Source organism: Gambusia affinis, linkage group LG19 (genome assembly GCF_019740435.1).
Source record: "Gambusia affinis linkage group LG19, SWU_Gaff_1.0, whole genome shotgun sequence".
Lineage (NCBI taxonomy): Eukaryota > Metazoa > Chordata > Actinopteri > Cyprinodontiformes > Poeciliidae > Gambusia > Gambusia affinis.
In genome coordinates, this window is record NC_057886.1 from 24135137 (window position 1) to 24160337 (window position 25201).

General features: G+C 43.8%; 1 protein-coding gene across 1 annotated transcript in view; it reads left to right on the forward strand.

Moving 5' to 3' along the window:
• The first annotated feature begins 1513 nt into the window (after nucleotides 1-1513).
• Nucleotides 1514-25201, forward strand: part of stx1b (syntaxin 1B) — a 48930-nt gene continuing 25242 nt past the window's right edge. Inside the window, exons 1-3 of the mRNA XM_044099686.1 lie at nucleotides 1514-1927; nucleotides 23702-23776; nucleotides 24139-24238. Coding sequence (XP_043955621.1) covers nucleotides 1898-1927; nucleotides 23702-23776; nucleotides 24139-24238 — 205 coding nt within the window. The 5' untranslated portion in view covers nucleotides 1514-1897. The remainder of the gene's footprint in view (nucleotides 1928-23701; nucleotides 23777-24138; nucleotides 24239-25201) is intronic.

A 25201-nucleotide genomic window follows, 5' to 3' on the forward strand; every position in this document is an offset into this window, starting at 1 on the left:
TTTTGTTATTTTTTGGTTACTTATATGAATTATTGTCATTTTTGTCTGTAAAATACCAACATTTTCACTTAGCATTAAATTTAAACTGATGTAATTTATAAATATTAAATTATTGATCATTTAATCTGTTAGTACTTGAGAAGACTTTTACCAAATACTTTGTTACCCTTGAACTTTTTGGACGGCTACTTTTTACTTTTACTTGAGTACAAATATGCTGAAGTATTTCTACTTTTGACAGGTTGGAGCATTAATACTAAAGTTTAAAAATGGGTCACACTGTTTGTTTTGCAAAACACAGCAGAAATAACCGCAGCTTGATTTATTTCAGATTTAAGTGTAAAATCATGCTTTTATTATGAAATCATGTTGAAGCCTGCGAATCTGTAGATGATATTAAAAACATAACATGATTTAATTTCAGTAAAAACTGAAATTAAATCCAATCCTCTGTGATTTTGATGCTCAGTTTGAATTTCAGCATTTCTTCCAGAAGGTTTTTGAATCGCTGCTTGTCAAGTTTGTTAGTTTTGCAAATTTCAACAACAGCAAGTATTCAACATGTAATTATGAAACAAACAATAAACGTTACATTTTCTCAAATGATCCCATCAAAATCTTCCAGAATGATCAAATTTATTGATCAGTGTTGCATTTATTGTTTATCAGAGGCAGCGCTAAAGTCCAGATTTAAAGGATCTTGGTGTTTCGGATGTTTTTCAGTTTTCTGGAAGTTTGTTTCAGCTGAATGCTGCTTCTCCGTGATCTCTCAGACAATAAGCTTGAGGTCTGGAAGGTTGCTATGACAACAGCAGCAAATCTTTAATATATCCTGGAAATGTTCTTCAGCTGACAGAAGGCCGACTTTGTAACCGACTTTATGTCTCTGAAGGTTCAGGTCAGCCTGAAGCTGTGTGTGCTGCTCTAGATCATTCCTCCTTAACTTCAGTTTCTGTTCAGCTGGAGAAAGTTTTGTCTCATCCACACATTGATCTGTTCTCAGCATCTGTTCAGTGATTGGATGGGGTCAAAGGTCGCCTGGTGACATCATGAGCTGACTAATCAGTCATCTGAGTTTGCATTAAAAACTGATCAGGTGTTCCTAATAAATTGGCCAGAGCCGGACTCAGAACCGGGGATCCCAGTTGTAGCTAGTGCGCATGTGCACCCCTCTCCCCCTCTGCTGTCTGCCCCCCCAACCTTAACCCGCCCCTTAAACGCACGCGCACATGCGCACGCATACATGCCTATATAAGGCAGCAGAGTGAACAGATTTTCCTCCCCTCTGATGCTGATCCTCTCTCACCTGAAAGCAAACAGTCTGCTGCGGTGGGAGGGGGAGGGGGGGGCAGACATCAGGGAGGGGAAGGGAGAAATGGCAGCAGGAAGAGATGGAGGATGAAGGGAGGGAGCGCATGCGCGCTGCTTTCCATCCGCTCCGCATCTCCCCCTCCCTCCCCTTCTCCTTTTCTGCAGCATCAGTACCACCCCCCCCCTCCCCCCCATCGCCCCTACTCCCCCCCTCCCCCTCTCTCTCGCTCCGTTTTCCTGCCGGGCTGCTGCTGCTTTGCGCGCTGCGGGGCCACACTGCGACCGCACCGAGGAGGAAGAGGAGAAAGGCGCGGAGTGAAAGGGGGGAGAGATCCACTGAGGAAGAGGCAGACCGAGCTGAGGAGGAGGGCTGATTCACGCACCGTCACCGCACGGATAAAAAACCCTCCGAAGCAGCAGCAGCAGAAGGCGGAGACGCGTCACACCGCGCTCTTCCTCCCTCCATCTCTGCTCCGTGAAGAAGAGGAGGACGCCCGGAGGGACCCGCTGGGATCCGGTGTTGGACAGCCCCCCTCCCGCACGGACCAGGGCCGATTCCCCGCACTCTAGCAGCCAGCTCGGCACCATGAAGGACCGCACGGCGGAACTGCGAAGCGTAAGCTGCTTTTCCTCTCCCATCCTCCCGCCGGCCTCCATCTTCCTCCCATCCCCTCCTCTTCCTCCTCCCGGGCCGCCGCAGCATCTCGGCCTGCCTGAGCGCGGCGGCCGGAGGATGCGGGGAGGGAGAGCCGCTGGACCCGCGCTGCTGCGGGTTCCCGGTGGCTCTGCGGAGGTTCGGGTGCGGGTCGCGCTGCGGCCCGGAGCCTTTCATGCTGTGAATACAGAGTGCGCTGCAGCCCGTAATGGAGTCTGTGCGGTGTGAGCGGATGATGCGTGGCTGCAGTTTGGACTCTTTTTATTCTGATTATTTGCGGGATTTCCGCCTCTGACGGCGGATTTGAGCGGCCAGACGCAGAGGCCCAGCTCCGCCACTCCGCTCGGGTTTTTCTCCCCTCATGCATCACAGGGACGCGGCTTGAAACGCACCCATCCGAGCTAATTCTAATTCGGGCCGTGCGTGTCCGTGCATGCGTGTGAGGAGGAGGGACGGAGGAGGAGATCTGACCGAGAGGAGGAAAAAATGCAGATTTTCTGTTTTCTACACCGAAGGAGGCCGCATCCGGTAGCCGCCGCCTCCCTGATGGAGAGCCGCGGGAATGTGGAGGAGGCGGGATGGATGGATGGATGGACGAACAGTTGGATGGATGGATGGATGGATGCGGCTCTCCTCGTGCTCCTACTCGGGTGAAGGTGGGAGGGGGCGATGGGGAGGCCTTCACCGTAGGAAAGCCTCACCCATTTTATGACTGTGCGCCTCTGCGCCGGGTGAGAGCGGCGCTTTGACGCGCGGGCGGCGCGGCGCGGCGCGATGCGGCGTTTCTGGATGGCCTGGAGCGAACAGCTGATGCTGGCGGTTTGGGCGGACTGATGGGGGGGGGGGGGGGGGCTATCACGTCAAGCAGTCATTCTGCTGCAGCTCCACGCGTGTCCTCCCCCCTCCCCCCTCCCCCCGTGGGTTCATCCAGGTTGGGATGATCTGAGTTCAGCAGTAATTCCCATTCTGTTGCATTTCTCCTTCATCCCCTGTCCCTCCATCAGGGGGTGGGGGTGGGGCGGAGGGGGATCAATAACCTCTGATCGGTAAATCAGCAGCTGGATGTGGAGCTGATCAGAATGAAAGAGGCCTCAGCAGAGTTTACCGCACTGCCGCCCCTCAGGAGCTTCTCTCATCTTTCATTTGATTTCTTCTTCTCCAGTAATCTCAAGCATTGCTTCTTCTTCTCAGCCCTAAATTTAAAGTCCAGTTAGAACATTTTCTCTGTGGATTCCTCTACTCACTGATCTGCTTTGACTTGAAATATTTTATCTGGAGATATAAAAAAAACCTCATTGGATTTCCAAACCTACTGGAAACCTTCAGTAGAAAGGTTCTCCCACATCACAGCCTGACATGAGAGGGAATAAAAATCTGCCTCCTGAACAATAAACTGTCCCAGCAATAATTTCAATAAACATTATTATTGTTTTGAGACCATTTTCAAGTAATATATTGATAATAATAGCAACAAAAAAAAAATGCAAGTATGTCCTGTCAAAAGCCAAAAGAACTTTAATTCAGTAAAGAACCTGCAGACACACAGAGGAGGATTTGGGAAAACAATCAGGTCAAAGGTCAAAAGACATTAAGCTTGAGAAATAAGTCTAATCTATGGTTTCCAAATGTATTAGTAGATAATCAAGCAGCAGGAACCGAAAGAAGATGTGAACGTGAAATATATAGATGTGGTGAATTGTTTACTGTGGGGAATGTGTGTTGGACAGAGTCCTAGAAATGGAGGATTCGCTACGATTGGGCCAAGATTTCCTCACAACTCAGTCATGCTGACTTAGGCTGCAGTATTGTAATAAAACTTTACTGTTCAACCAAAGTCTGCAGCATGCAGAGTCTTTTCCTGCAACGTCTCCACACACATGGAGAGGAGACGGACAGAAAGCACCGCAGACTCTCCAAACTGGAGCTGGAAAACATTTTAAACATCCAACATGAAACACGACATTCAGAACCAAAATGCAAAAATCCCTACTTCCAACCAAAACCATCAATAAAATAGATTATAATTATTGTGATGAGGAGCCTCAGGTTTAGTTTAGTTTTACTTGGTGTTCTGCTCCCAGGATTCTACTGACAATTATTTTAGTCATCAATTACTTCATTGATTATGATGATGATTAAATCATCATTAGAGCTACTAATTATGACAATTAATCAATTGCCAGAATAAGAAATTATTCCAACGATTAATTAATTAACAGCTTTCCATCTGCAACTAAAACATCCTTCTATCATCCACATGTGGAAAAGTCAGGCCTTTCTGCTCGACTCAACATCGATACAGTGGGGAGATTATTTGGGATTATTTTATGGATTAACTGATTGATAACTGGACAGAAAAAGGGGCTTAATCCAGGATTTTTTTGGAAAGTCTGAACCAAGTACAAAACTGCTCCAAGTTTGTTATTCATACAGCAAATAAAATTCTTTCTTAATCGGCACTCTCCAGTTAACGATTAAACAATTATTAAATTAGTTGATTATTTCATAATCGATTAATCGTTCCAGCTCGTTTAAAAATAAAAGATGAATGGAGAGCTGGTCACAGCTTCTGGTGTCTGGCAGAGAAACTCCATTTACTGACATTTACTGATGTAAATCAGCACAACCCAACAGTGAATCAGATTCTCTGGATTCATCGTAGCTTTTCTGATTTTAGTTCCATCTCCGTTAGGTTTCTCCCTCATATTCAGGGTTTTTTTATCCCAGAATTTCTCTGCAATCACTCACTTTTATTCCTTCATACATATTCCCCTCTCTGCTATTCCATTTATTCTCTCATTTTGTCTTCCTCATGAATTTTTCTAGCATCACTTTTTGTCTTCCAACTTACTCATCCCTTTTTTTCTTTTTCACCATTTCACACCCAGTCATTCCTCTTCATGAAGTAAATTTGTGTTTTTTATTTCTATGCTCTGCCTTTGTGAAGCACTTTGTTGCACTTTTCACAGATAAAATCACAAATGGTAAATTGACTGAATATATCTAGAGCTTTCCAGTCATATGTACAGTTTCAGGCTCTTTACACTAGAGCCACATTCATCCAGATATGTTCAGTACACAACTCTGTGTTAGCTTCTTTTCCCAGACGCAGCTATATAGCAGAAGAAAGCTGGAATTAAACCCACAACTTTTCCATAGGGCCACTACATTTACAGAGCAAGGATAAAAATGGAAAATAAAACCATAAGTCTGGCTTTAGCACATGTTAGACATCATTAAACATCGATAAAATAATTAAAATGTCACTTTAATTAATGTTGATTAACTGGTCGCTACGTCTGACAGCGTCATGCTAAGTTGAAAGGTTTTGTAAGTGATGTAATTATGGGATTGGTAGGGCAAATGTAAGCGTTACAACATGCATTAGAGGTTTGTAAAATAGAGACGTTTCCTTGATTGCTATATCAAACATTGCTTCTTAAAACATCAATACTCGTCTTATTAATAATTGATTTGCTGGTTCTGCTGGTTGCTGCAGCCGCATGTCGACAGTATTTTAAAGAGCTGGAAACAATATCTGTGCACATGGAGCGACAGACGGATCGTTTGTGTTTGTTTGCAGCAGAGTGTGTGATCACATATCCTGTTTCATTTTCATTGACTAAAACAGGGGGAGTTGGGACGGGGGTTGGGCGGTCTGTGCTGGGACATAACTCACTGGTGATGGATGGATGCTGACGTTTTTTTATTAATTCTGAAGACATTTCCTGACATAAACTGAGTTTTCACACTGAAAAATTACACGTTTTCTGGTGGTCCCACAACATGACAAGACCCCATAAAGTAGCTGTGAGTACGCTGGGCCCTGAACCACACATAAACAAGTACAGAGGTGTAAGTTTATTACAACTGATGTGTGCTGTTGTTTCCACAGTATAGTAAATAGATATTTCATAAAGTTTCAGTTCAGTTTCATGTCCAATCCATACAAGTACCATCAAACATGATGAAGCAGTCAGTCCAAATTAAATAATTAAATTAATCATTCCTTAAAATTTAAGCTTTAATTTTCAATTCCCTTTTATTTCATGATAGCTAGTTTTGTGAAATGAAATGAAACTACTCAGTTCATCCAATTTTAATCATTCTTGGTTAAATTAGGTACAATGCAAATGGATGCCATTTTAAGATATTTCTAATATTGTATAAAAATGTAGGTGGCTAAATGAAAAACATGCAAAATGTAAAAAATTTTTCCCCAATTGATTCATAAAATAATCATTAGTCGCAGCGCAAAACCCAATAAAATGAACTATTCTAGCTCTCTGCACTATTCTTAAATGATTCAGTTTATCTATATATAATCCAATTCAATCCATTCATAGCTCAAATTATTTCAGAAATTTCTAGTTTAGTTTAAAACACTCTAATTAAAACATGAAAAACAGAAAGCATCTTAAAGCAGAATTAAAGTTTGAATGATTGTATATCAGGAGAGCTAGCGAGTGATCAGACCAACCGGATCCCTGCTGGGTTCTGGCAGTAGCAAAGCAGCCTGAGGTGATGACAGCAGCGCCATTTATTGACGACGATTAAAACCTAAAGCTGGAGAATTTCTAAGGTGACATGAGACATCCTGACAACATGAGGAAACAAACGGCTGAAAATGTGATCACACCCTGTCAGTGTTGCCAAGCCAGCAGGTTTTCAACCCAGAATGTGTTTTTCTTTAGTTTCTGGTTTTTACTTCCTCTAACTTGTAAAGACACATTTACATCAAAATGCAGTGGATCCAATGAATACGCTCAACAAAAAGGCCTCTGCAGAATTTTCCTGACATAGTTGGATGACTCAGAAGAGTGTAAAGCTGATGGTTTTGAATATAATTTCATTTAGACCGACAGGTCCACAGGATGAACCACAGAATGAAGGCAACAATCCAGTCTGTACTAAGTCAAAATCCCAGCAAATCATTTAGCATGATTCAAATTTCTCCTTTTATTGATTCACTCATCAAATACAATCAATTTATGTTGACAATTGTGCCAAATATTGGGTATTTGATCAAAAATAGATTCTTGCTGATTAATTACAAAACCCTTAAGAAATTAGATCAATACATTTTATTATTTGTATTTTTTTTGTGGGCTCTAGTGTCCCTTTTATCATAGTAGGCTGACAGGAAAGGTGGAGGAAGAGGGGGGAAGACATGCGGCAAATGTCGTCGGGTCCGGGAATTGAACCTGCGACGGCCGCGTCAAGGACTGAAGGCCTCCAAGCGTGGGGCGCGCTAACCTCTACGCCACCGGAGCACGCCCCAGAGCATTACATTTTGATAAATATATAGAATTACTAATTAATTGCATAAATTTTAACAATCTAATAAAATTTTAAAAAATGCATTCAAAATTTCGGGCCAGAACATTTGTCTTTATGTGTTTCTGGTACGCCTGTAAAACTGGCACACAAGCAACTTCCTCTAATGGTGATGAACGACCGAGATGCTTCTCTCTGGTCCCACTGGGGATTCATTTCTGCTTTTAAACAATCTGACTGGATGGTGGAAAAGACTAATGTGTTCAAGTTGTGCTAAAAGGAGTTAGCCTATCAGTTAAGTTATGCTAGCCTAAAATAGCATCTTAATGCTAAAAATATAGCAGCTATCACTAATGTCAGCGTCCATAGTCCGCATTTCTAAAGAATCTCCATGAATGATCAGGACTTTCTGAAACTCTGGACAGATGAGTGGACAGAAGAATCTGAAGAACAGATTAAAAACTGTAAATATCTTTGTTTTTCAGCTCCATTGTTTATTTATTCAATAATTCAGCAGCTGAAATGAGTTTGAATTGAAAATGTTGCTCATTTTGTCTTTTGAATAAAATTATTGACAATTACAGATCCTGCAATTAACACCATTAAAAATTTTAAATGAGAGCCACCACTAATAAAAATGTTTCCTCCTGCTTTATGGAGACAAATGGACTTCCTGTTTCAGACGATGGAAACTAAACAAAGCCGTGTGTGCTCAGTCCTGGATAACATGGTCTGGTTTGTTCTGCCCCTCTGGCAGCTCTGGGCGGGCGGGGCTGGGTTTGTCTGACTTTATTTACTTAGAGAACACACACACACACACACACACACACACACACACACACACACACACACCTGCTGTGGTAAGGCGTGCAAGGACACTTTGATTGCTCCAATCACTTTTAAATTGAGCTGCTGCTCTTCCTGTTGTATGAACTTTTCAAAATAAAGCTGTAGAGACTCTAGCTGCTGATCTGCTTATTTGTACATTTCAAGGTCCTTGAAGGACAAATAAAATATTCCAAACCAAGTTTAAAACAGTTCAGTTTGTACTTTACATTTTTGACTATTCATCATGTTTTATGGAAGATATTAAACAAATCAGACTTCCATTTATTGTTCACTAGTTTCCTCTGATGATGCGACTCAGCGTGTGTGTTGGTTTGATGTCTGGAAGTTGCTCTAAAACCCAGTCATGAGGAGGCCGACTGGCCTCAGTCAAACCCAGCCCAATGTTGGTTTGTGTTTCTAATCTCTTCTCAGCTACTGAACACAGTGATGCATCATTAACAGTTCACTCAGTTTCTGCAGACATACCCTCACTGGAAACTGACACAAAGATAAAAAACAGAATAAAACAGCTGCAGCTTCAGTCCAAGCTGTAAAACCATCAAGGCCAAAAGGCGACGACGGGAGAAACGTCCAGTCAAACTGACCAGAGGACAGAATCTTCTGCAGAGTAACTGCTGGTCACCGTGGCAGAGCTTGGATGATCAAGAGTTTATTGCAGCTTTTGAGATGAAAACTAAGTAAAAATGTAAATCTTTGTATACAAAAAAGATCTAAATGATGAAGTAAGACTATCAGATTTAATTTTAGGCAATTTAAACAACAACCACCAGCTATGTTGTCGGGCTAATTTTGAGAGAACTTTTAACAGAGTCTGATTTTGTCAGATGCTACGCAGGTGGAACCACAAATCTTAGAAAAAAATCCTCCCTTCCAACTGGATCTACAAGCATCACTTGAGCCAAAGTTTTGAAATCAGGGAACATTTCTCAGACTGAAGCAGTCAGAAGAAGGGAAGCGTCTCTGAGAGGATGCACTCCCTCTGCCAGATGCTTTTAGTCCAGTCTGCAGGTCAGAGACCAGGTTCAGATGTCTTCTGTTGAAATGATGAATTTTCCCATAACCGTTTAAAGAAAAATGGAAAATATTCGGTTAACCAACTGCAGTTTGGTCAAATTTGAGTTTGGTGCCTCTAATAAGGCACAGACTTCTTTAGAGCATTAACTCTTAGCCAAAAGCCACCTCAAGTTAAAACATTTTTGCAAAATTGAGTAAGTTATTTTGAATTTTGCCATTTCCAACGTTTTCAAATGCAACACCTCATAATGTAAACAGTTGATGGAAACGTGGCTAGTGGGTTTAATCTGCACATGCAATGCTTGTCATATTTCTGACTTCCTTTTTTAAAACTATTTAGATTTGCTTTTCTTCATAAGGAATAAAATGTTGCATCCTTTGCTGATCACTTTATCAATATATGAAATTATTTTCCCTGCGGCCCTAAAAGAGCAGAAAAACAACTGATCTGTCCGACGGCTTCTTGGACTGAATCTGGACTAAACCTAAAATGACAGGAGGTTTGACTAAAACCAAGTGAAAGTCTGCAGTGAAAGTGAACACGTGTCTGCAGACTCGCCAATATTCCGATGCGGTAACTGTGACGTGTTGAGCTGCAGTGAAATCTGCAGGATTTGAACCCTGTTGGTGTTCCTGCCTCAGTGGTCAAACAGCAGCCACATCAAGGACAAACTCAGCGTTTCTGCAGGCGTACAGAGGTCACTTTCACCGCTCCGCGAGCCGGATCAGGGAGCAGGAAGCTGATCATAAGGATGCAGAGCGGCACGTCGAGGCTGCTGCAGAAACGTTCAGGCTGTCAAAGAAAAGCTGGAGGAGGAGACAGGATGGGGTGAAATCCCATCGATGGGTTGAAGGAGAACGGTCATGGTCACTTCGCAGGTCTTGATGTCCAATTCCAAATTTATCCTTGTGAGCAGCTTCTGACCCCAAAGAAGCGCAGAAGAAGAACATATCCAGCCCCCGGCAGCGCTCTGCTTACGGCAGTAAAGATGGCCGCCGCAGCGCTCTGCTTACGGCAGTAAAGATGGCCGCCGCAGCGCTCTGCTTACGGCAGTAAAGATGGCCGCCGCAGCGCTCTGCATGGATCGTCAGGTTGTTTAGAGCGACAGCAGGGCTGATAGAAAGCTAACAGCAGCAGCCTTTAGCAGAGCACTGACTGCAGCTTCTGACCCGGTTCTGTTTGGATGTGGAGTCGGACCAGGACCGGTGGGCTTGGGTTGTGATGCCTTCACTGACTCAGACTGATTCCAGTTCATTATTATTTTTACGTCCAGATTTACCATCTGTCTTCTTCTGATGCAGAATCATGATGTGTGTCCCACATGAACACAGTAAAAGTCGGATGAAATGCGGTGTGAACGCTCAGGCTGCAGACACTTGGAAACTATTGGATGTGATTTTGTTCCATTTGTCAGCGCCTGGGTTCTCTCTGGGTACTCCAGGTAGGAAACGGTTTGGTGCGTCTGCATGGTGGTTGGTCTTGCGTCTGTTTTCCTGAGAGATTCATTTCACGCAGTGCTCTTGTGCGTTCTGCTCAGACGGTCCAGTTTCATCTTCATCCTTTTTCTGCTTCAGGAAGGAGACGGTAAAGAACAGCAGCATTTCCTAAACCACTGGAAGCTTTGCTGGAAAGATGAGAACATTTCTTCATGATGACATAACAGAAGGGTTAGAGGTCATTCTTGTGATCATAACTCATCATGGGGATCCCCAGTAATTTCATTAAAACTGTCGTCTCTGAGGATTCTTTTTAATATTTTATTATTTCCAGTTTTTAAAAATGTACCTGCAGAGCAATAAAAGATTTTGTTTGATGGGTTTTGGATTTTTTGACAACATTTAGTTTCTCATAAAATTTTCTGAGATTCTTTTAACAGCTTTGATTTAAATCCCAGAAATCTTCAGATATAAGGAGCAAAAACGCTGAATAATAAATGAAAAAACATAAAAACTGCCTTATAAATAATGACTGATGAAATAGTGAAAAATATGTAAATAATTTTTTATCCAAAGCAGAAAAATTAAGCTAAAAAATAGTTTTATTCTCTCTGTCGGCGCCTCCTGCAGGTTTTTCCTTTAAACGTGAAGATTGAGGAATAATCTGCACAAATACTGGACTGAAAATCTTTTAAGAGCTGAAATTGCAAATTCTGACTTTCATTTTCGTTTGCATTGAAATATTGTTGCTAGGGTTGATTTCCCCTCCTTCTGCCTGCCAGCGTTGTTTCTTTCAAAGATCTGGACGTTTGTCGGATTTTTCCCTGTTCAGGACATTTTGTCCTCGTTTTTAAAAACGCATCCAGAAATGAAGAGCTGGAGAAAAACCCTCTTCCTCTCTGAAAACGAGCTGCCAGTGAAGATGCTCTGACTTTCCTCCGTGCATCTGCTGACTGAAGGCAATCTGGAGCGGCAGCTGATTGGTCCATCAGACAGTCATGTGACTCATGGCTGCCTCTGCTCAATGGCCTCCTTTATGTGTGTGTTGTGTGTGTTGTGTGTGTGCGCTGTCATGCATAATAGATGCACCCCTCCCCCTTCAGCAGCGCGCCGAGCCTCTTCCTCTCACCCTCCTCTTCCTCTTCCTTTAAAGCTCGTTCGTTTGTTCTCTCAGCCAATCAGAGAGCAGCTCATTATCGTTACTGTCAGGTTTTGGTTTCTGGCTTCAGGCAGAGAGACGATGATGTCACAGTGATGTCACAGTGATGTCACAGAAGATGTGACTGTTCCAGCTCCAGTCGTCTTCCAGTGACAGTCAGACTGATGAAGAGTTTTGATGCCGTCAGCAGTTCAATAGATGAAGCTGGTTTATTACACAGAACTGCAGCATCAGCAACTTTTCGGGTTCAGTTGTTGTCCAGGTGATGCTGAAGCAGGACGGCTCTGATTGGTCGAGCTGCAGTGGCTCCGCACAATATTCTGAGTATTTTTGACCAAAAGTTTTGATTTTCCTGTTTTCAGTTCGTGTGGTTTGGAAGGAAAATGAACTCATGTTTCATTTCAGACAACATGAGCTTCCCGTTTACGTTTTGAAGAGAAATTCATAAAAATATCACACAGTTTTGATACCGGCTTTGGTTGGACCTACATCTTTCTTCACAGTATGAAGTCTCATCATCGTTTTAAATTTAAGTTCAACTGTTTGTCCCAAAAGGAAACTACGTGTCATAAGACCTTCAACGGGTCCCAGGATGGTGATGCTGCGGGCCGGAAGTATCATCTCCAGTAGCAGTCAGTCTTATTTGAAGAGGCCTCTGACTGAAGACTGTTGCTGTGTGATGCTAACATGCTAACAGCTCAATACCGAGGAATCAGAGACGAAATTCCACATCATAGGTTGTTAATCCCTCAGCTCCTTTACTTTGGCTGCTCCTCTTTGATCCTCTGTATCATCAGAGATGTTGGAGTAGGGGATAAGATGGCTTGAACATTCTCCTCCTCTCTGTGCACCATGCCTCCGTTTCAACTCCTCTGGCATTTGGGGTCAAAGTTCAGGGATTATTTGAGCTTTTGAGATGCTAATCAGCTGTTCACAGTTGTAAAAACTACACCTTGTTTCCATGACTACACATCATAATAACCTGTGTATGTAGCACCGCTACTAAATGTTTAAGCTTTTCTAAAGAGACTATTAAATATTAGGGAAGCTCCGATCAGGTTCTTTGCTGCCGATTCCAATCACCTGTTAATTTTTCTCTTTAGCTATAAATGCTACTACCTAATCTGGCGAAATCAAAACATTAGCTGGCAACAAACTGACCTAATTTAGACACAACAGAAACATTTCACTAGATCTCTAAAACCAGTTCCAGTTCCTGCTGTCAGAGTTCACCGTCTGGACGTTCAGCGGTGAACGTCTGGCAAATATCTCCAACAGAACCGGCGTCTCGCTCCGCAGCTCCAAGACTTGAAGTATTGTTGGGTCATTAGTTGGGCTTTCTGACCGTCATGCTAACCCGGTGAGAGTTGGTAGCTGCGCTGCTCGACCTGCTGACTGGACCCGGACGTCTTTAGTTCCTGGTTGAGCCTCCATGCAGCCAAATCCATCAACGTGTTTGTTTTTTAAATGTCTTATTAGATTCGTTGTGTTGATGCGTTTTGACGCGCTGCGTCGTCGAGGTCGTTCTCCGACGCAACACGCAAACGTCCCCGTTCGCTCGCCGTTCCAGTTTCTCTCCACGTCACGCAGCGTTTGCAGTGCGACGCAAAGAGGAGATCAGCTGCAACGCAGGCTGAGAAGTCAGATACTTGTGATCGGCAACAAGAGACGGTGATCGATCAGACATTATGATCGGTGGCCGATCGATCGGAACGCCTCTATTAAATTTTATTAGCGTCTCAAGGATACATTCATGTGGAACACCAAAACTAAATGTATCTATATTCAAAAATTTTCTGTAATTGATTGCTGTTTGAATTCCCCTCTCTTCCTCAGACCCCACCCTGCTTCCTGGGGTCACACTGTGCCCCAGAGAGGAGGATTCTGGGTAATAGTTACAGTCCAGGGGGCTTTAATTTAAACAGAAATGTGTTCAATTAGAAGAAAACTGAAAAAAGTCTAAAATCTGTGTCACATGTGAGACAAAAAGGAGGTTTGAGTCGTCTTCAGCTGCTGCCTGAACGGTAACATGCTAATGCTAACGGCGCGGCTCTCTGGGGAACAGGAAATGGAATCGGGACGCTTTAGGAACAGGAAATGGAATCGGGACGCTTTAGGAACAGGAAATGGAATCGGGACGCTTTAGGAACAGGAAATGGAATCGGGACGCTTTAGGAACAGGAAATGGAATTGGGACGCTTTAGGAACAGGAAATGGAATTGGGACGTTTAGGAACAGGAAATGGATTGTCGTACAGAACTTTCTGCTGCAAGGAACCATTAACATGTTGGAAAAGGTTTAAATAATTAACATTAAAACACAGAAACAGCACATCAGCTTCACAGCAGTCAGACACATGAAACCACCTCATCATCATCATCATCATCGTTTCACCCAGAGACGGCAGGAAGGAGGGAGTGAATGGAGAAACAGAAACCAGGTGACCCAGTCAGGGTGTGCAGGTGAATGAATCAAACAGCCTCAGCTTCACCTTCACGCTGACAGGAAGTGAGTCACTCACCTTCATCACCTGAGCTGCCTCATCCTCCCACCTCTGAGTGAACCCTGCTGGGGTCACATCAGGTCAGTTCAGGACAAACATTTCCTGTCTGGAGTGTTTCTGTTGCATTTCATTTATTTTAATCTGCAGTTCTTTGTGTCTGAGGAAGAGATTTCATCACGACTAAATTAAAATAAACAAAACTAAAAATGAAGTAAATGGTAATAAATAAATATTGTTAAAAAAACATTGACTAAAGTATAAAAAGACAAAAATATATAAAATATAATAGATAAAAATAACAAAATTTCACAAAATAGAAAAAATATAATGAATCAGTGACAAAACAAATAAACTAATATTAAATAAAAAATGATTTACAATAAAAGCAGAAAGCAAAAACAAACATTTAAAGATTCCATATATGTACACAATTTGTATTTTATTAGTTTTGTGTTTTGTCTTCTTTCCATTTGTAATTTGGATTAGTTTCATTTTTTGATTTTACAATATTAATCTGAAAGTAAACTTGCAGTTGTTGTGATTTTGTGTTGTTTAAATTCTTCGGTTGCTTCCTGTTTTTTAGTTCATGTTGCTCGGCTCAGATGACATTCAGAGTTGTTGTTGCGAATTAAAAAAAGGTTTTATTTACCTTTATACACAGTGCCTAACGCTCCCAGAAGAACGGACACCGAGCGCCGCATTCAATGACATACAGGAAATATCAGTTACTGAGTTATCAATGAAAAATGAAGGAACTTATTATAGTAAAGAAAACAGATTGGGTGGGGTTCCTGTGAACTATAAGACACATGGACAGTAAAATAAATAGATAAATCTCACATTCAGTTTTTATCTTAGAAACAATCTTTGCTATTAAGTTTGTTTCTTAATCTCTGTTCCATCTGAATGGTGTTTATGTTTTTGGGGTCAAATTTTTGTTTATTTTTGGTGTTTAAGTTTTTTCATGTTTATTTTCTTGGTGATTCCCAACAGTTTGAAGTTTTTTCAGTCGTTGCTCTGTTAGACTGCTGGTTGGGTTACGCATTGAAGCAGTTTCTAAAATAAATGGTAGTCGATATAAAGTCCTCAGACAGACAGGAAAACAAGAATGTGTGTGTGTGTGTGTGTGTGTGTGTGCGCAAAGAGTCTTAATTATCCAATTAGAGCCTCACCTCATTAATTATCTGCTTGGAAGCCACTTTGTTCAGGTTTTCTGTTGCTTTCTGAGTTTGGTGTCTTGTTAAGGAGGCGGTTAACGATGCAGCATCTGTGAATAAATCCCAGGTGTAGCGTTGAGGCTCAGGTGAGCTGTAACACCTGATGTGTCAGGTATTGATCCTGCTTCAGCCGTGCAGCTGCTGGAATCCAACAGATGTTTTTAGAAAGAAGAAATCCTTTTTGTTGAAAGATTTAATGACATATTTAGAGAAGGACAGTTGGATCGGCCTGCTGGAGCCCATTGGTCTAAAATCCTTCTGGTTGCTCACTAAACTTCGTTAGTAATACAGTTTCAGTTCTTGCATCGACCTCTGTGGGGTCGTCTTATCGGACTTCGCCTGAGTCTGAGCCGGGCCGGACCGCAGAAACCCTCCATCCTCTGGTTTATGGCCCAATATTTAGCAGGCTGGTTCTGGTCGGGAATGTTTCTGAAACGTTCTGCTGCGGCCGTGTTCAGTTGGATCTTTTACAACATTACATGGTGTTGAGTTAATCCTATTCTTTAAATCCTGAAACCATAAAGTTTCAGCACCAGAACAGGAGGAGTGCCTAATTCTTCCCCCAAAACGAGCCGTTCTGTGCAGGACGGACCGGGTCACAGCGCCAATATCTGGTTCTGCTGGAACCTGCTGTTTGATTTGAACTTGATCTTTCATGTCCCGTTTCTTCATCCAATCAAAGGTTTGTCTCCCACTGCTAGAGGACTTCCTGTTTTCCGTCCAACCAGAGTCCAGAGTGCAGGTGGACACGCCCACTCCTTCCATTTAAGCTTCGAAGGGTTTTGTAAATTTGTTTGGTCGACGAACGTTTGGACATTTATTGCTTCTGGTTCTGGATGATTTGCAGCTGGAAGGTTTCTGCTTGCCTTGCCTTGATATTGAGCTGTTAGCATGTTAGCATGTCCTGATGGCCATGAGACTGTCACACAGCAAATCTTCAGTCAGAGGACTCTTCAGATTCACTGCAAGACTGACTGCTACTGGAGCATCACCATCCACAACGACTGAAGATTCTTGGATGAGTTAATTTTGCTTTGGGATAAATAAAATTTTTAGGAATTTGAATTTCTGCAGATTCTATTAAATCAGGAGACAGGAAGCTGGACTCCTGTCTCCTGCCCACTTCCTGTGGGCCGCCATCCGCTTGGCTAGAAGGTCGTTACTGATTATCCAGAGGGTCTCGGATCCGTCCTTTAGGTGTTCACAGAGTCAGGACATGACACCAGACTTTCCTTCCTGTTGGTCAGCGGCTCTCTAAATGACCGGCGCGTCTCCATCCTCCTCTCTGACGCTCCGCTCCGTCTCAACTCTCAGGCTGAACCTCCGGCCCGGTCACAGCTTCAATGATTCAGCAGAAACAGTCAGAACCAGGTTTCTGCGGTTCTGCTCTAAACCACTAGACATGCTGCCTTCAGGAGCGTCAGGAAATCTCAGCCCCGGATTGATTCCAGGACAGACTTTATTAATATCCTCCATGACGTCCGATTTAAGGAGCAAATATTAAACACCATCAGATCAGTCAGAAGGAGTTTGAAGTCTTTTTTCTGTTCAATGAAAAACAACTGAAGAAATAAATAAAAAATATTCACCTTTAAAAATCAGTTTTCAGGAAGAATAAAACCCTCTGATCAGAATATTCTAATGTTTTATTCTGGAGAGAAATAAATGAGCTAAATACCTAAAATCAGATGGTGAAACATGTCGGATCGTTTCCAACCCAAACTTCCTCTTGCAACTATATTAGCATTAAAATAAAAGAGAACCACGAACTGCAGATTTTCTGTTACTTTTTCAAAGACACTTAAGAGCTTGTCACTGATTGGCTGGCTGTTGCAAGGCTTTTTTTCCCTGGAGCATTCTGATTGGTCTAGGCTTTGGCAGTACAGTGATCCCTCGTTTATCGCGGGGGTTACGTTCCGAAAATGACCCGCGATAAGTGAAATCCGCGAAATAGAAAACTTTTTTTTTTTTTTTTTTTTTTTTACAATTAGCAACTATTACATGTATATAAATACAGTGACTCACGTGTAGGCCGTTTCACTGCTCTTCAGACTGGGGCGCTGCATCCTGACTGCGCTCTGCAGTGTTCTCTTCTTCTGAAGCCCGCGGTGCAGGTGTGTTTGTTCGGGAGAAGAACATAGTGATAGGCAGCTGTTGTCGCTCTTTTTTCTTCTTTGCAAAAAGATCCTTGTAGACCGACATGCCACCATCGATTATGTTGGAGAACTGTAATGAACGGCTCATCAAAGGGTCCCATTCCTCAGCTACTCGCTTAAGTTCAGTGGCCATTCGCACCATGGTTGCTAAGCGACCAAGCGTTAGTCCTTCCTCCTCATCTCTCGTGTCCTCTTCTCCCTCTTCTCTTTCATCGTCGCTTTGTGGCTTTGTCATTTCTGCCAGCTCTGCATCGGTCAGCGGCTGTGCGTCTCCATCAATCAGGGCGTTTATGTCATCCGGACTCATGTCATTAAAGCCGTCTCCTCCAATCTGTTTAGCCAGATTCACAGCTGTTTCTACGGCAGAGTGGTGGACCTCGTCAAGCGAGCCTCCGGTTGCGTTTTGCACTGCCTCTAGCCATAGTTTTTTCCAGCAGGCCTTCAGAGTTTCCGTTTTCATTTCCTGAATGGCCCTCTGAATGTTTTGGAGACACAATGCGATGGTGTATCCACGCCAGTAGTCCTTCAGTGAGAAATCTTGATCCGAGTCCATAGCGTCAACAAGATGTTGCAGGGTGTTGCGCGTATAGAGAGCCTTGAAAGCACGGATGACTCCTTGGTCCATGGGCTGAATCAGGGATGTAGTGTTTGGCGGCAGAAATTCGATTTGCACACCATCATATGCCAAATCATTACCGTGACCTCCGGCGTTGTCAAGGAGCAGAAGCACTTTAAAGTCCAGTCCCTTTCCTCTCAAATAACACTTGACCTCCGGGATGAAACAGTTTTTGAACCAATCCAGATTGAGCGCTTTTGTCATCCAAGCCTTTGCATTGTACATCCAGTAAACAGGCAAATCATCCTTATTTTTGTTTTTCAGCGCCCTGGAATTTTTAGACCTGTAAATCAGCCCCGGTTTAATCATGAAACCTGCGGCATTTCCGCACATAGCCAGGGTCAAACGGTCTTTGTGAACTTTAAATCCTGGGGCTTTGGCTTCTTCCTGCATGATGAAGGTGCGGGAGGGCATTCGTTTCCAAAATAAGGCAGTCTCATCCATGTTAAAAACTTGTTCGGGCTTATATCCCCCCTCCTCAATGATCGCCTTGAATTTATTGTTCACGAAGGCTTCTGCCTCAGCGGTATCCGCAGACGCCATCTCACCGTGCAGACAAACATTTTTAAGTCCAAAGCGTTTCTTAAACTTTTCAAACCAGCCCTTGCTTGCACTAAATGGCACTTTGTCAGCAGCACTTGCTGAGGGCCCGGCATCCTCTCCCTCTTCCCCGTCACTGACAGCAAAGTTTTCATACAGCATTCTCGCTTTTGTGCAGATAACGTTTGTATCCAGGGTTATGTTTTTTTTCCTGCAGTCATTAATCCACAGAGCTAATGCCGTCTCCATCCGTACCATGGTCTTGTTGCGGACAGTTACAACCCTTTTTGCATTCGTATTAAAATTGACTGCTGCTGTCGTCCTTATGTTTTTTTCATCCTTCTTTATGTAACGAACGGAAGATTCATTGATTCCGTAATGGCGAGCAACGGCTGCATAGCTTTTACCTTCCCTTAGCATGTCCAGAAGTTTAACTTTATCTGAGATAGGTAGCATCTTCCGCCGTTTGGTCCCATCCGCAGGTGCTTTTGTCGGTCCAGGCCGTTTCGTCGACATTATGGGTTTAGGAGATGTTCGAAATTACAAGATAATTTTAAATTTGCCAAGCTGTTTTACGTACGTACACAACTGCACGAGACGACAAAATGATAGCACAATTCGTAGCATGTTTTGATACAAGAAGCGGGAGTGAGTTTTTAGCGAATCAGAATGCAGAGCACAATGCAAAAAAAAAAAAAAATACTGCATTATGAAAATCCGCGAAATAGCGAATCCGCGATAAGTGAACCGCGAAGTGGCGAGGGATCACTGTATCTGTCTAGCTCTGACGCCAGGTAAGCTAAGTTCTTAACGTTTCCAGACGATTCCTAATAAGTTTAAGATCATTTGTGATCCGTTTACTGACTTTTCAAACCTCATGGAAGAAAAGGTTTTGCATTTTGCAGAAACTCCAAATGATTTTTGGTTTTTCTCAGATGACTGTGGATCCAACAACAAATACTAAAACGTTGTCCTTCACTGTCAGAGGATGCTGCTTGTGCGTCAGATTTAGTCGTGCCAGAAACAAGCAAATGTATAAAGGTTCTGGTCCGGTGCAATTAATAAATCAAACTTTACACATTAAAATCCTGCCCCAATTTAAATACATTTATATTTGTTAAAGTTTTTAGAAAAGCATTGATGGTTTTTCTTGGAGGTTCGGTCAGATTGGGGGTCGGCTCGTTTTCCAGCAGCGGCTAGCTGCATGAAGCGCCAGAGAACGTGGGAGGAGTCAAACTCTGAAACGGATTCAGGATCAGGATCTTAAAACAGCAAAGAAGCAGAGAAACGACTATCAGCCTCTCCTTGTGCTTTTCGATATTCAGAAGGTTTTTGGAAGCTCTGCATCTTATTTCAACTTTTAAAATACTATTTTTAAATTTGCTATTTTCTCTGCAGGATTTATTGGTTGTATTTTATTCTGGAAGCTTTTCGTTGTTTTTCTGTTTTGCACTTTTTAACTTTTGGTTGATCTTTGGAGTCACTTTGTCGTTTTCTAGTTTGTTTGGAGAATCAGATCGTCTCTGAGCTGAAGTTAAAACCTCCGGTCTGGTTTCGGTTCTCATGCGGAATCATGAGGATTTTCACTGGTTCTGGTTCTGAAGACCCGATCATTAAGTCGCGCGCTCTGCTGATGCAGTTCTGGTGGTGCATTCAGGGGCTCCTGACAGCCTCTGAATTCTGAGCGTCCGGATCAGCAGGAAACAGGAAAAATTCCTGTTGGCTGTTAAAGTCGGAGACTGGAAGCACAGATGGACTCTGGGAAGAGCCAGCGCTCCCAGAGGATTGTGGGTAAGATGCTGCTGGCGTGCTTTGCTGCTCACACACATGCGTGTGCAGAGTGTGTGTCCATGCATGCAAACACACATTCTGCTGGCATCAGAGCTCGCTGTGACACCTGAGGTCAGCCTCCTGATGTGAGCGTGTGTGACGTGAGAGCAGAGAGACGCGAGGAAGAGGAGGAAGAGGAGGAAGAGGAGAGACGGGATTCAACTGGACAAACAGGACTCAGAGGAAGGAAACGCACACACACACACACACACACACACTTCCTCCTGATTCAACTCAATAAAGAGTTTAAATTGTCTGATTATGAAATTTGTTTCTGCAGAAGATGATTTAAGATCCTTTTATTTAAACGGCAGATTTCTGTCAAGAAGAAACTTTTTTCCTAGAAAATGTCAGAGAAACTTTTGACTTTGAGACAGAAAAGCTGCAGTTTTCATTCATTTCCAAACATGGAAAAAGTTGAAAGTTTTATCAGAACATCAGTGGAAATGTAGAAAAACTTTCAGAATTTCTCCAATGAACAGCAGCAGCTTTGTGATGAAGCCGGTCCATCAGAACCGGGTCACAGGACGCCGGACTTTACCCGACCCGGTCGTCACTCTGATCCGTTTTCCTAGTTTTTTCTGAATCTCAGTTGAACTTTGAGGATTTTTGCAGATTTTAATTCGGAAAACCAGAACCAAAAAGGCTTCAACTGATCAGGAATTGATTGTGCGTCAGATTTACGGTCCCACCAGAAACACAGCTGTACAAAGGTTCCTGCAGGAACTTTTGTATGTTAGAAGAAAATGAGATTAATTTCAGTTTGAAATTCATTAATTGAAATTGAGCCGTTAATGTTCGGCTCTGCTTGGTGATTAAAAGAAAAACTTTGGATCCCTTAAATCAGTGACAGAACCAGAACCAGCAAGTCCAGTCTGAGCTTCCTCCATATCCTCATCCTCCTCATCATCATCCTCCCTCTCTCTTTCTGCTGCTATGGAATCGTCTTCAGATATTAATCCAAGCGGTTCTGTCTAAATCCTGGAATCAATTGGATCTGATTCTGTTCTGGACACTACCCCCGGTTCTGTTGGATCTCTGTGTTGTTCTGGTTGTTCCCAGAGGAACCAGATTTGGGCCCATCAGGGTCAGTAGAGTCTGCAGCAGAACCGGGCCACATGTGGCTTTATGTGCTGTGGCTCAGTTCTGGTTCTGGTTCTGGTTCTGGTTCGGTTGATGTCACTCAGCTGTTTTATTTCCTGTTCAGAATATTTTTATTTAACTGAGTGTTTTATTATATGGTGAATAGTTTTTTACTTTATCAGTCTATTTGTCTATTTTTATTTCCAGATTTATTTTTGCTAAATCTCATAATTCAGTTGATATTTGTATTTTTTTTAATTACTGAAATTTGTTTTGTGTGTAAGAAATTGTCAATATTACATTTGAAATGTTTTGTTATTTTTTCATTCTGGTTCTGGGATTATTGTTTTTCTGGTTGACCGTTTTGGTCTTATTTTTTTATTGCGTATTTAGTTTTTATATTTTGTAAGGTTAGAAAAACTCCCAGGTTAGAGTTTTTCCTCTAACCTAATTTTCCTGATGGCGCTGCCGTTTATCTGAGGCGGTATCGGTCTGGGCTCCGTCTATCTCCTGGAGTCTCTCAGATCAGCTGATTCTCTGAAGGTCATCTCGTCCTCTGCCGTCACATCGTCTGCGGAGGATTTCCACCGGGAGGGGCCCGCGGTGCCTTCAGGGACCCTGTCTGAATCAGACACTCGATGACACGCTGCTGCGTTTTCTGAACCGTCCCCTGAAGTCCGACCCAAACTGAACCCTGAAACCAGATCCGAACCCAGAAGGATTCGGACCAGTCTGAGGACAGAAAGCTGGACGCCACGTTGAGTCACTTCCGTTCAAACCTGCTGCCTGTGGCAGGAATGATGGAGGAATCGGCGCCGCCTGCAGATCTGCAGCTCGTTAGTTATTATTTTTAAAGCAGTGAATTGAAGAAGTAGAACGACCCAGTTTCAGATGAGCTGCATTTCGGCCCCAAGCGATCAGGACGACAAACCATCTGCAGGACGGACCGCGTTGGCGCCCTGCTCTGCACAACATGATGCAGTAAAACGCTGAAGGTTTCCACTCAACCCAGAAATACTTTTTCCGTGGAACCTTGAACCGATAAAAAAAAGATTTCAATCAAAAATGTGCTCAGGTTTCACCAGCAGCTGTTTGGGTCGGTTCTGAACATCTGAAGAACTTTACAGAGATCCTTGGAAAAGGTTGAATGAGAAACGATCCCAGTCTGAAGCTGACTGGTTGGAATGAAATGGATTCAATGGGATTATCTGGGATTAGGGATGATGTTTGCTGATACTTTTAGATCTTGTCAGAACCAGTGAGCACCATGTAGATCCAGTTAGATTCTGTAAGATCCAATTGAAAAAGCTCCAGCAGAACCTTGTGGCCCGGTCTGACCCAGTTCAGCTCCATCTGCTTTCAACCTGCATCGAGACGAAACTATTGGTTCTGTTCAGGTCAATAAATACCGTTCAGGAGGTGAAATATTTCCCATCAGGCCTTGCTTCTGTCCCAGCTGATCGTCTCCAGGCGACCCGACCCAGTCCGGTCAGTCCGGTCGGCTGGACTTCCTCAGCGGCCGCCTGACCGCCGCCGCCATGTTTTCAGCTGGTTTCTGAGTAAATCCAAGTGAAACGGGTTTGAACCCTAACCCCAGCAGCTGGTCAACAAATCCAACCGGAGTCGGAACCAGAACATCCGGACCCTGAAAGACCAGTGGCCAGTTTGCTGGACTGGTTTTGTAGAAGCACCAGGATCCTCTGACCTTCTGACCTTTCACATGTTAAATTATTCAGCGCTTCCAGCAGTGAGCTTCATGGATCCATTAAATCCAGTTCAGAGGTTTGAGGCTGGACAGAGAAACAGATTTCTGTGGAGGCGGGTTCTGCCGACCCGTTGACAGGAATGAATCCAGCTGATGGAAATTAAACTGACGGTCAGTTCAGGACAAACGATCCAAAGAGACGCAGCAGAGAAAGAACAGTTCTGATCGGCCCTCCGTCCCGTTTCAGCTTTAATTGGCTGAAACTCGTCTTCCTCTGTCATGATGTCACAGATTTTATTTCAGCAGGGAGCCAATCAGAGCCTCATCTTCATCCTCTGTGTGTCCGCAGGCTAAAGACAGCGATGATGACGAAGAGGTGGTGCAAGTGGACAGGGACCACTTCATGGACGAGTTCTTTGAACAGGTGAGACCCAGAAACACGCGCAGGTGCATCACCATGGCAACCAGCTGGAGGCCAACGCTGAGAAAAGGTTCGGGTAACTCTGGCGTTATGTAGAGGTCCAGTTGGGCCAGGTTTGAGTAACGATAGCATAATGCTAAGCTAACAGCACAAAAACATTAGGATGATTTTCAGATAAAATTACAGCAACATGAAATAATCCTGACATCAGATAAAGTGTTAAAATGTTAAACTATTTTAGTCATGAACGACGTTTTGCTGACGTGGGAAGAATTTTACACTGTAGCGTAAAAACAGAAGAAATTTAAAATAAGTCATGTTTTACTTTCCAACAGTAAGTTAAAGGCTGTTTTGCTGCCGTTCAGGTGGAGGAAATCCGCGGCTGCATAGAAAAGCTGTCTGAGGACGTGGAGCAGGTCAAGAAGCAGCACAGCGCCATCCTGGCCGCGCCCAACCCTGACGAAAGTAAGTCACCCTCTGCTAACATCTGCACCAGCACGGCTCGTCCACAGAGTTCTGGTCGGGTCCGGCTCCGGGTCCAACTTGGAATAACACAGCTGGGGACGGTTCTGCAGAACCGGGCTCAAACCGTGTGAAAGGAGGGTCACCTGGTTTGATTGGGCTTTGAGTCCGGACCACCAGGCCGACCCGTTTTTGCAGCTCAGTCTCGGTCCAGAATGTCCGACGTGCTGGAAGTTTCCCGCAGCAGGAAGTCTGACGCAGACGCTCGGCGTTCCCGTCCGTCAGACGGGAAGCAGCTTCCGGCTCCGACGTGGAGATTCCCAGAATCTGCTGATGGATCTCTGCTCCCTTCTGATGATGTTTGGGTTCAGAGACCCGGATTCTCCCGATTCCATCGATCCGATCAGCAGAACCCAATCGCTGTAAATCCTCCTGCTGGGCCACAGATCCGTGAAGAACTTTGTTCTTCAAGACAAAGGTCCGAATGAGCCCATCCGGGTCAGGAGAGTCCTGTGTTGTTATTCCTGATCTTTCCCTTTGCCTGATCCATCGGTCCGGTCCGCAGGTAAACATTCCCGATCCGGTGATTTCAGAACTTTTCCAGCTTCCTGTCACATTTCATCCCTCCGTTTTGTGCTGCTAACCTCAGACCCAAAGCAGGACTGGTTCTGGTTCCGACAGGTATCAGCTCCAGAAGGCTTTAAACACCTGGATCCTGGTTCTGGGACCAGCAGAGACCCTGCGGTGTATCCATCTCGGGTCGAACACAGACGGACGGTTCTGACCGAGCCTCCAGCGGCTCCAACCCGACCCGCTAAACGGGTTCTGATGAGCTCCGCAGCGCCGCGTCCGACCCGCTCCACGACACACTCCTCCTGACACCAGAAGAAGAAACGGAAGCGGTTTGGACCGGAGGGCGCAAAGCCAGCGTAAAGCCCGACCCGGTCCGACCCGGCCGGTCAGCAC